This window comes from Scyliorhinus canicula, chromosome 8 (genome assembly GCF_902713615.1).
Source record: "Scyliorhinus canicula chromosome 8, sScyCan1.1, whole genome shotgun sequence".
Taxonomy (NCBI): domain Eukaryota; kingdom Metazoa; phylum Chordata; class Chondrichthyes; order Carcharhiniformes; family Scyliorhinidae; genus Scyliorhinus; species Scyliorhinus canicula.
Genome location: NC_052153.1, coordinates 188,127,269 through 188,139,525, shown reverse-complemented (window position 1 = coordinate 188,139,525; position 12,257 = coordinate 188,127,269). Strand labels below are relative to the sequence as shown.

The following is a 12,257-nucleotide window of genomic DNA, read 5'->3' as shown; positions in this document are numbered from 1 at the left end:
GCAGCACTGCTGCCTCTAGTGCCAGGGGCCAAGGGTTCAATTCCGGCCTCTGATGACTTGAGTGTGTGGAGTTTGCACGTTCTCCCCGTGTCTGCCTGGGTTCCCTCTGGGTGCTCCGGTTTCCTCCCGTAGTCCTAAAATGTGCAGCTTAGGCGGATGGGTCATGCGGAATTGCCCCTTAGTAGATGGAACGTGGTCGGACGCCCTGGAGAGGGTGAATTCCTCCTCCTCTTGCGCACGGCTCAGCCTAATTCAGCTGAAAAGGGCTGCATAGGGCTCACATGACGGGAGCAAGGATGAGCCGGTTCTTCGGAGGGGAAGACAGGTGCGGGAGGTGTTCAGGAGGCCCGGCGAACCACACCCATATGTTCTGGGCTTGTCCGGCCTTGGAGGGGTTCTGGAAGGGGGTGGCGGGGAGTTTGTTGGGAGTGGTCGGGTCTAGGGTCAAGCCGGGCTGGGGGCTCGCGATCTTTGGGGTAGCTTCGGAGCCGGGAGTGCAGGAGGCGAGAGAGGCCGGCATTCTGGCCTTTGTGTCTCTAGTAGCCCGGCGCAGGATTCTGTTACAGTGGAGGGACAGGCGGCCCCCGAGTTCGGAGGCCTGGGTCAACGACATGGCTGGGTTCATCAAGTTGGAGAGGATGAAGTTTGCCCTGAGGGGGTCGGTACAGGGGTTCTTTCGGCAGTGGCAGCCCTTTCTCGACTTCCTGGCGAAGGGGTAGAGAGCGGTCGGTCTCAGCAGCAACCTTGGCGGGGGGGGGGGGGGGGGTTTGGGGATGGTTAGGGGGTTTGTCTTTGCGGCGGTGGGTTTGCTATGTTGTTTTCTTTCTTGTATTGCTGTTGGTTTTTTGTTATTATTTATTTTGGGGGGGTGAGTTATTTTCTTGTGTTGGTGTGGAAACACGCCTTGTTTGTTTTAAATTGTGGGGAGAAAATTTGTTACTGAAAAACCTGAATAAAAGTTATTTTTTAAAAGAAAGGAAATGCCCCTTAGTGTCCCAAGATGGTGCAGTTAGGTGGCTGTGGGCATGAACAATGTGCAGGGTTATGGGGATAGGACAGGGGAGTGGGCGAATGGCCCTCGATGGGTGAATGACCTCCTTCTGCACGGCAGGGATTCTATGATGCTTAGACTGTGAAGAGCTGCCTGATTGGGTTGAATCTGATTTCCTGATGCCCTGGTAGGTTTGGAAAGGGTTCAGAAGCCGGTCACGTTCAGACTGTGGGCTGCTGCTCGGATTATCTGGGCTTTATGATCACTAAATGGCAGTGATCGTTCCTCTTTCTACTCTAACCTCGGCAAGTGTTCCCTTCCCAACTTATTTTCTCGAGGTTCCTGTGAGCGCAATGACGCGTTCCTTGAATTAGCGTTTTGCTGTCGTGCCTTTCTTTTGTGTTTTTGCCCTCCTCCAAGCCATTGCTATCTCATTCTAACACACTGCTGCCAGCTGACAGAACCTCTCCAAGTGATGGTCCATGACCATTGCCAAATTTCTGCTGTGCCTATAAAATTGCCAGTCCTCCCCTGACAAAGTGCAACAAGGCTGGGAACACACAGTTCAACGATGTCTTGACAAACCCGCTGTACCCACGTGGGCGTAACATTGGATTGGATTGGATTTGTTTATTGTCACGTGTACCGAGGTACAGTGAAAAGTATTTTTCTGCGAGCAGCTCAAACAGATCATTCAGTACATGGAAGAAAAGGGAATGTTAATGCTGGATGTTAATGCTGCTGTTCTGTTCAATGTAAATAGGACCATGTAAATAGGACCATTGAAGCCCATGGCACCGTACAACTTGTTAAGTTAATTAATAATAATAGTAATCTTTATTATTGTCACATTAACACTGCAATGAAGTGACTGTGAAAAGCCCCTAGTCGCCACATTGCGGCGTCTGTTCGGGTACACAGAGGGAGAATTCAGAGTGTCCAAATTACCCAACAAGCACGTCTTTTGGGACGTGTGGGAGGAAACCGGAGCACCCGGAGGAAACCCACGTAGACACTGGGAGAATGTTCAGACTCCGCACAGACAGTGACCCAAGCAGAAATCGGACCTGGGACCCTGGCGCTGTGAAACAACAGTGCTAACCACTGTGCTACCGTGCCGCCCTCGCGTCTCCATTTGCTCACTAGAGGTCTCCCATGCCCCCCTTTCTCCTGTAGATTAATGCCTGAGCCTTTTTTTTTTATAACTATCTCATTGTTTTGGGAATTTAGAATTTTGACCTTAATGGACAAAGTCCTCCTGCCTCACTTAAAGAATGCATCACGGAATCTTACAGTGCAGCCAGAGAGGCCATTCTGCCCATCGTGACTGCTTTTCAACAAGCTGGCCAATGAATCCCACACTCCTACCCTTTCCCCCCCTCGCTGTGCAAGTTGTGCCTTTCTCCAAAGTGTAAATATACCCTGTCCCCTCTGTGGAAGCTATCATTGGATAAACTTCCACCACCCTTTGGGCATGTTAATTCAAAAGGGTTTTAAAAAAGTAAATCTCATCTTCCCCCTCCTGGTACCTCTGCCCAGTGTTTCAAATCTCTGGTTGCCAGCCCTGCTGCCTCAGCTTCTCCCTGTCTGGGAGATCAAAATGCTTCAGAATTTTGAACAGGCATCAAACTTCCGCTCCTCGTCCATCTCTAAGGGGAACAACCCCAGATTCTCCGCACCATTGCAGGCTTTCACCTCTTGCCTTTTTGCTGACTCACGGGATGATGGCGTCGTTGGCAAGCCCAACAATTGTTCCCCGTCCTTAACTGTCCTTGCGAAGGGGGTGGTGAATCGCCTCCTGGAAACATTATAGCGCTCTCTCTCTTCTCTCTCCTCTCCTCTCCTCTCCTCCTCTCCCTCTCCTCTCCTCTCCTCTCCTCTCCTCTCCTCTCTTCTCTTTCTTTTCTCTCTCGTTTCTTCTGTCTCCTCTCTCTCTCTAATGTAAATTATAAAGATTTTAGCATAACTCTTAACTTTATGTACGACGCCAAGGATCTCAAGCCAAAGAGAAAATGCTGGAAAACCTCAGCAGGTTTGGCAGCATCTGTAGGGAGAGAAAAGAGCCAACGTTTCGAGTCCAGAGGACCCTGTGTCAAACTTCAATGCTTTTTAACAACTTTTCAAATTGTTCTGCTGCCAGCGAGTTACGAGCGTATTCTCCAGGACCCTCTGTTCCTTCACACCCCCCCCCCACCCCTCCTCAGAATTGTACCATTGTGTTTGTTGCCTTCCCTCATTCTCCCACCCAAAATATTTCTGATTATGTCTTGACGGAACCTTCTGACGAGCTTAGAGAATCATGGAACCAAACAGCACAGGAGGAGGCCATTCTGGCCATCATGCCTGTGCTATCTCTGAGAGCTACCCAATTTGGACGCAAAGGTTTCAGCCACCTGTCGTAGTTTCTTCTTGAGCGCCTCGGTGTGAATTGTTGTTTGATAACTCTGCTGTCAAGGTTTGGGATGTTTTGCTATCTGCAAGGCTGCGAAAACAACCCCTGTCTGATTTGTAGTGTTGCCCCTTTGATATTTGAATCCTTCACAATAAACAATTCACCTGACACGTGTCAATCCTCGGTGATCGCAATACCACGACCAGGTGCACGGGGGTGTGTCAAATAGCTTTGCCAAGGAGGGTATAGTCTTCAGTCTTGGATTCTGACTTGACTTTTCTTGCCTTTCCTAGAGTCCTAAGCTATTTTACCGTCCTTTCATCCTTCCAGGCAACCTTCGACGAAAAATACTTTTCGGCACTATCGAGTACTGGGAAAAGGCGGATTTGGCGAGGTGAGTGCTCCGGAATAGTGGTGCGGATTCCTTTCGTCCACCTGGAGCGAGTGAGCGAGGCCTCTGCTCGGTGTCGCACTGAAAGATGGCAACTCCAGCCAAAGGGCCACGTGGTAGATATTGTAGGTGGCAGTGGCCGATGGTCAGGCGGGCGAAAGGGTGACATATGGAATCCGAGCCAGGGAAGCCCGAGGTGAGGCTTTTTTGGGAAGGTCAAACAAGGTGAAGGATTGCCCAATACATGGGAGCGTAGAGGAAATGAGGGACCTCGGAGAGATCCTTGAAGGTAGCAGGACAGGTCAATGAGGTGGGTCCGAAGGAATATGGAATCCTTTCAATTAATTAGCCAAGGTATAGAATACAAGAGCAGGGAGGTTACGCTGGGACTATATAAAACATTAGTTAGACCACAACTTGAGTATTGCATACAGCTCTGGTCACCTCATTACAGAAAGGATGCCATTGCATGAGAGAGGATACAGAGGAGATTTACCACCATGTTCCCAGGGCTGGAAAGTTGCAGCAATGATGAAAGATTGGATAGGCTGGGATTGTTCTCCGTGAAGCAGAGGAGGCTGAGGGGAGATTTGTCTGAGAAGTACAAAATTGCGAGGTTGCCCTGGGATAGAGTGGATGGGAAGGACTTGTTTACCTTAACAGAGAGGTCAGTGACTGGGGAGCAGAGATTTAAGTAGATTAGTGGAAGGTTTAGAGGGGAGATTAGGAATAATCTTTTTAATCCAGAGGGTTGTGGGGTCTGGCACCCACTGTCCGAAAGGGTGGTGGAGGCAGAAACCCTCAACTCCTTTAAAAGATGTCCGGATTTACACCTAACCTACAGTGCCACGGACCAAGTACTGGAAAGTGGGATAAGGCTGGGGCGGGCCGTTTGTTCAGTCGGCGAAGACAGATCATTGCTGTAAAAGTTCTCTTCTGATTCTGCTGCGGAGCATCAGCCTGGATTATGTGATTAGGTGTGTAGACCAGCGGCGGGGGGGGGAGGGAGGGGGGGGGGGGGGGAGAGGGGAACCCCATAATCCTCTGACTCGAGGAGGGTGTGTGTGTGCCGGACTGAGGCACGAAATGACACCGATGCGGAGTCAGGAGGGAGTGCGGCATTATCAGGGATACTCGCCCAGTGCATCCTGCCAGTGTCCTCCCACCCCGTTTCAGGCATAAAGACGAGCTGGTGGTTCCCACTCCTGTCGTGGTTCATCTTCCCTGCTCAACCCAAACAAGCGGATGGACTGATTGAGAGTAATTGTTGTCACTTACCCCCACACTTTGCTTCTCCCCGCGCTCAGGTCTGTGCCTGTCAGGTTCGTGCCACAGGGAAAATGTATGCGTGCAAAAAGTTGGAAAAGAAGAGGATCAAAAAGAGGAAAGGAGAGAACATGGCATTGAACGAAAAGAAGATCTTGGAGAAAGTTAACAGTAGATTTGTCGTAAGTGCCTCCGAGTATATTATGAGTATATATTTCGTCGTGCTCAAGGCAATTTGCCTTCAAAGTGTTTTGTAATTGCAGCAAAATATTTCAAAGCCTTTATCAAAGGGTTAACAAACAAAATTTGTCACCAAGGAGTTATTAGGGCAGGTGATTGGCGGCTTGGTCAGAATTATAATCCCTGCAAAGGAGGGGAGTGAGATGGGGAGAGGCTAAGGGAGGGCTAATGTTGCACCTTAGGACCCCAGGCAGCAGAGGGCACAGCCACCAACGTTGGAGCAAATAAAAATCTGTTAATTGTTTTGTAGGATTCCGTTTCCAGTATGATTTGGGTGGCACGGTTAGCACTGCTGCCTCACAGCGCCAGGGACCCGGGTTTGATTCCAGCCTGGAGTCTGTCAGCGTGGAGTTTCCACTGTCTCCCCCGTGCCTGCGTGGGTTTCCTCCGGGTGCTCCGGTTTCCTCCCACAGTCCATAGATGTGCGGGTTAGGTCACGGAGATAGTGTGGGGGAGTGGGCCCAGGGAGGGGTGCTCTGTCAGAGGGGCGGCGCAGATCCGATGGGCCGAATGGCCTCCTTCTGCACTGTGGGGATTCTATGATTCCCCAGGGATGGATTCATGTGAGGGTTAACGAGACCCCCACCTCCCACCATAGCAGTCCCCATGGTAACAGAGAACAGCAATCAGTTTAAATAAAGTATATGGCGGTCCACTTTGCTGTTGTTGTGTGTACAAGCATTCCACACACCCGCTTTCCTCTGTGTTGTATTCGATGTTTGTGCTTTGATGGATTGGAGCAAGGTGGGAGGCATATGTGCAAAGATGATTTAACGTACAAAGGGGGGGTGGGTTGTTTGGAGTGAGGGGTGGATGGGTTTTTGTTTGGGGAAGAAGGCTGCATTAGAGCATGAGAACTAGGAGCAGGAGAGGAGCATTGGGTCCATCGAGCCTGTTCTGCCAGTCAGTAAGATCATGGCAACCCTCCATAAACCTGTAACAGTCATGGGAGAGAACCTTTAAGAAATGGGCGTTTATGAATGGATGTGTATATAAATATCTGTAGTGAGAGTACCTTTAATAAATGGGTGTTTACTAACTGCAGTGATGTCAGAGAGTGGGTGGAGCTGGGCTGTCTCTCAGCTTTTTACTTTCATTTTAGGCTGTTTGCTGCAGGGTGTGTTTTAGTTTCGTTTTCAGAGCTGAATAGCTGCAGTCATAGCCAGAACGTGTATAATTCTCTCTCTCTAATCTAAAGACTGTAAATCGATCCTGGTGATTTAAGACTAATAACAGGAGTGTCTTTAACCTGATGTGCTTCTGGTAAAAGGTGTTTGAAGTTGTATGGATGTTGAAAGGAAAGCTTAAAATGATTACTTAGTGTTGTATTCTTTGGGGGTTGTATTTGAATTAATGGTTGCTAAGATGTTCACTATGTTTTAAAAAAAGGTTAACTTGAGTTCATAGAATAAACATTGTTTTGCTTTAAAAAATACTTTTCCATTTCTGCTCTACGACACCTGTAGAGTGGGCCGTGTGCGCCCCGTACCACAATCCAGTAAAAGTTGTGGGTCAGGTGAACTCCATGATACACTTTGGGGTTCTCTAAACCCTGGCCCATAACAGTAACACAGACTTTTTTTCATAAATTTAGAGTATCCAATTATTTTTTTTTTCCAATTAAGGGGCAATTTAGCGTGGCCAATCCACCTACTCTGCGCATTTTTGGGTTGTGGGGGCGAAACCCACGCAGACACGGGGAGAATGTGCAAACTTCACATTCCGTTTGCACATGGATGGGGCACATTCTCCCCGTGTCTGCGTGGGTTTCACCCCCACAACCCAAAGATGCGCAGAGTAGGTGGATTGGCCATGCTAAATTGCCCCTTAATTGTGAAAAAAATAATTGGGTACTCTAAATTTATTTTAAAAAAGGGAAGGAATCTGCCGTCCTTGGCTGGTCTGGCCTACACGTGACTCCAGACCCACAGCCATGTGGGTGACTCTTAACTGCCCCCTCGAGGGCAATTAGGGATGGGCAATAATTGCTGGCACAGCCTGTGACGCCCACATCCCATGAATGAATTTTTAAAAAAGCTTTCTCAGAATCTTGTGTTTAAGTAAGATCAACACTCATTCTTCTAAACACCCAACGAGTATAGGCTGAACCCGATCAACCTTTCCTCAGAATACAAACCCCCTCATCGTATAGGAATCAGCCTGGTGAACCTTCTCTAACCTACTCCTAATGCAAGTATATCCCTCCTCAAGGAGCCCAAAGGTTTACACTACTCTCGGTCCGCTCTCACCAATGCCCTGTGCAGTAGGAGCAAGACTTCCTATAAAGAACGATTGTGTGGGGTTCATAGAATCATAGAATTTACACTGCAGCCCATCGAGTCTGCACCAGCCCTTGGAAAGAGCTCCCCACTTAAGCCTCCACCCTATCCCGATAACCCCGTAACCCCGCCTAATCTTTTTGGACACTATGGGCAATTTATCATGGCCAATCCACCTAACCTGCACATAATTGGACAGTGGGAGGAAACCGGAGCACCCGGAGGAAACCCACGCAGACACGGGAAGAACCTGCAGACTCCGCACAGACAGTGACCCAAGCCGAGAATCAAACCTGAGATCCTGGGACCGTGAAGCAACTGTGCTAACCACTGTGCTACCGCGCTACCTAGGGGTTGGTGTGGTGGGCCGCAGAATATTCTTGGTGCCCGGCGTCCCAGTGCTTAACCCGCTGATTTCCCTCTGGACCCAGATAATACTGGATCACAAAGGGGTGGCTGCGAGGTGTCATAGCTGAACTCAGTCCTGTTCCTTGCACTCTGCGACGGTGCGGAATTATTCAAGCAAAACAGTCGAGGAAGAGGTTGAAGTGTTGCTGAATTATTGATCTGATTGAGTTAATTAGTTACATTTGTACATAATTCATAGTTTCCTGGTGTCCACCTCTTGTTGTTCGCCTTCACACAGATAGTCATTAGGGCAGCCAGTAAGAAGTGACGTCAAACAGTTTTTCTTTGCACTTTGCTGCTCTCAGCCCCCCCCCCCCCCCCCCCCCCCCCCCGTCTCCGTGCCCGTAACCTACACCATCTGCTCCATTTAAAACTGAACAGACTTCTCGGGTTTATTAGGAATGGCCGTCAAATGCTGGCCTTAAACGAAGCCCTTGGAAAGAGCACCCCACTTCAACCTCCACCCTATCCCGGTACCCCCAACCTAATCTTTTTGATGCTTCTGTGACTCCTCCCATGCTAGCAAAATGTAACCTTCCAATTTTATTTTCACCCCAGAACTTTGCAGTATATTGAGTGGCCACAAACTGAACGCGATTTGTCAGTCGTGGCCTAGTGGGTCTGAGTCAGAAGGTTGTGGGTTCAAATCGCCCCCGTGGATTGGAGAGCACAGAATCTAAGCCGGAACTCTAGTCAGTGCTGAGGGGGGTGCTGCACTGTAGCAGGTTCTGTCTATCGGATGAAACTTAATCAAGGCATCCTTGTTTTCAAATATCTCCATGGTCCAGCCCTGCCCCATCCATGTGCAGTCATTCGCAAACCCCCCCCCCTCCCCGCCTCGATTGTAAATTAATTTAACCACGTCATTGTATATCGTAGAATCCCTGCACTGCAGAAGGAGGCCATTCAGCCCATTGAGTCTGCACTGACCCTCTGAAAGGGCCTACCTCGGCCCATTCCCTGTCCCATCTCTGTAACCCCACCTAAAATTTTGGACACTAAGGGGCAATTTAGCATGGCCAATCCACCCAACCTGCACATCTTTGGACTGTGGGAGCACCTGCAGGAAACGCAGCAAACAAAATCGCGGTTCACAGCCCCAAAACCTGGCTCGACCATGACTCCGACTTTCATCTTTCTCCACTTAGAAAGTGAGCGCGGAGCACGCAGTGCACCTGCGCGCGTGCAAGTTCCCTGTTGCCGATTTCACCCTTGGGAAGCAGAACTCACCACCAGCAGGGAGACAGTTCTGGCTGGGGAAGTCATGAATAGCTCACCAGCACCCTCTGCTGGTACAATGTATTTTTCAGCTGGTTAGGTAGTAGCAGCCACTGCACTAACCCTGGAGACCCCATCTCTTGGCACTTTGCTATCATGAAGCTGTCTAATCTCCGGTAAATATGGTGCCATCCAGCTGGGAACCGGACCATGAATTCCACATTAAATCAGCAGAAACTCGTACCTGTGACCTTAAACTCATCTTTCCACTTATCCATCATTGCAGAGCTTTGATTGATCCTCAGCCTCTCCCCACCCCCTAATCCCAACTCTCCCTATCTCTGTAACCTCCTCCAGCCCCACACCCCTCCCTATCTCTGTAACCTCCTCCAGCCCCACACCCCTCCCTATCTCTGTAACCTCCTCCAGCCCCACACCCCTCCCTATCTCTGTAACCTCCTCCAGCCCCACACCCCTCCCTATCTCTGTAACCTCCTCCAGCCCCCTACAACCCTCCCTATCTCTGTAACCTCCTCCAGCCCCACACCCCGCCCTATCTCTCTAACCTCCTCCAGCCTCACACCCCTCCCTATCTCTGTAACCTCCTCCAGCCCCACAACCCTCCCTATCTCTGTAACCTCCTCCAGCCCCCACACCGCTCCCTACCTCTGTAACCTCCTCCAGCCCCCACACCCCTCCCTATCTCTGTAACCTCCTCCAGCCCCACACCCCTCCCTATCTCTGTAACCTCCTCCAGCCCCACACCCCTCCCTATCTCTGTAACCTCCTCCAGCCCCCTACAACCCTCCCTATCTCTGTAACCTCCTCCAGCCCCACACCCCGCCCTATCTCTCTAACCTCCTCCAGCCTCACACCCCTCCCTATCTCTGTAACCTCCTCCAGCCCCACAACCCTCCCTATCTCTGTAACCTCCTCCAGCCCCCACACCCCTCCCTACCTCTGTAACCTCCTCCAGCCCCCACACCCCTCCCTATCTCTGTAACCTCCTCCAGCCCCACACCCCTCCCTACCTCTGTAACCTCCTCCAGCCCCACACCCCTCCCTACCTCTGTAACCACCTCCAGCCCCACACCCCGCCCTATCTCTGTAACCACCTCCAGCCCCACACCCCGCCCTATCTCTGTAACCTCCTCCAGCCCCCACACCCCTCCCTACCTCTGTAACCTCCACCAGCCCCACACCCCTCCCTACCTCTGTAACCTCCTCCAGCCCCACACCCCTCCCTATCTCTGTAACCTCCTCCAGCCCCACACCCCTCCCTACCTCTGTAACCTCCTCCAGCCCCCACACCCCGCCCTATCTCTGTAACCTCCTCCAGCCCCACACCCCTCCCTATCTCTGTAACCTCCTCCAGCCCCACACGCCTCCCTATCTCTGTAACCTCCTCCACCCCCACACCCTCCCTATCTCTGTAACCTCCTCCAGCCCCACAACCCTCCCTACCTCTGTAATCTCTCCAGCCCCACACCCTCCCTACCTCTGTAACCTCTTCCAGCCCCACACCCCTCCCTACCTCTGTAACCTCCTCCAGCCCCACACCCTCCCTATCTCTAACCTCCCCCAGCCCCCACACCCCTCCCTATCTCTGTAACCTCCTCCAGCCTCCACACCCTCCCTATCTCTGTAACCTCCTCTAGTCCCACACCCCTCCCTATCTCTGTAACCTCCTCCAGCCCCACACCCTCCCTACCTCTGTAACCTCCTCCAGCCCCAAACCCCTCCCTATCTCTGTAACCACCTCCAGCCACTACAACCCTCCCTATCTCTGTAACCTCCTCCAGGCCCACACCCCTCCCTATCTCTGTAATCTCCTCCAGCCCCACCCCTCCCTATCCCTGTAACCTCCTCCAGCCCCACACCCCTCCCTATCTCTGTAACCTCCTCCAGCCCCACACCCTCCCTATCTGTAACCTCCTCCAGCCCCACACCCCTCCCTATTTCTGTAACCTCCTCCAGCCCCACACCCCTCCCTATCTCTGTAACCTCCTCCAGCTCCACACCCCTCCCTATCTCTGTAACCTCCTCCAGCCCCACACCCCTCCCTATCTCTGTAACCTCCTCCAGCCCCACACCCCTCCCTATCTCTGTAACCTCCTCCAGCTCCACACCCCTCCCTATCTCTGTAACCTCCTCCAGCCCCACACCCCTCCCTATCTCTGTAACCTCCTCCAGCCCCACACCCCTCCCTATCTCTGTAACCTCCTCCAGCCCCCCACCCCTCCCTAACTCTGTAACCTCCTCCATTCCCACACCCCTCCCTATCTCTGTAATCTCCTCCAGCCCCACCCCTCCCTATCTCTGTAACCTCCTCCAGCCCCACACCCTCCCTATCTCTGTAACCTCCTCCAACCCCATAACCCTCCCTATCTCTGTAACCTCCTCCAGCCTCATACCCCTCCCTATCTCTGTAACCTCCTCCAGCCCCACACCCCTCCCTATCTCTGTAACCTCCTCCAACCTCATACCCCTCCCTATCTCTGTAACCTCCTCTAGTCCCACACCCCTCCCTAACTCTGTAACCTCCTCCAGCCTCACACCCTCCCTATCTCTGTAACCTCCTCCAGCCCCACACCCCTCCCTATCTCTGTAACCTCCTCTAGTCCCACACCCCTCCCTAACTCTGTAACCTCCTCCAGCCCCACACCCCTCCCTACCTCTGTAACCTCCTCCAGCCCCACACCCCTCCCTACCTCTGTAACCTATTCCAGCCCCCACGCCCCTCCCTAACTCTGTAACCTCCTCCAGCCACACACCCTCCCTATCTCTGTAACCTCCTCCAGCCCCACACCCCTCCCTATCTCTGTAACCTCCTCTAGTCCCACACCCCTCCCTAACTCTGTAACCTCCTCCAGCCCCACACCCCTCCCTACCTCTGTAACCTCCTCCAGCCCCACACCCCTCCCTACCTCTGTAACCTATTCCAGCCCCCACGCCCCTCCCTAACTCTGTAACCTCCTCCAGCCCCACACCCCTCCCTATCTCTGTAACCTCCTCCAGCCCCACACCCCTCCCTATCTGTAACCCCCTCCAGCCCCACACCCCTCCCTACCT

At 51.9% G+C, this 12,257-nt stretch overlaps 1 protein-coding gene across 1 annotated transcript in view; it reads left to right on the top strand.

Moving 5' to 3' along the window:
- LOC119969941 (G protein-coupled receptor kinase 6-like) overlaps positions 1 to 12,257 on the top strand; it is a 158,939-nt gene that overhangs the window by 125,578 nt on the left and 21,104 nt on the right. The window contains exons 7-8 of the mRNA XM_038803909.1: positions 3,714 to 3,777; positions 5,082 to 5,247. Of these exons, the coding sequence (XP_038659837.1) occupies positions 3,714 to 3,777; positions 5,082 to 5,247 (230 nt within the window). The remainder of the gene's footprint in view (positions 1 to 3,713; positions 3,778 to 5,081; positions 5,248 to 12,257) is intronic.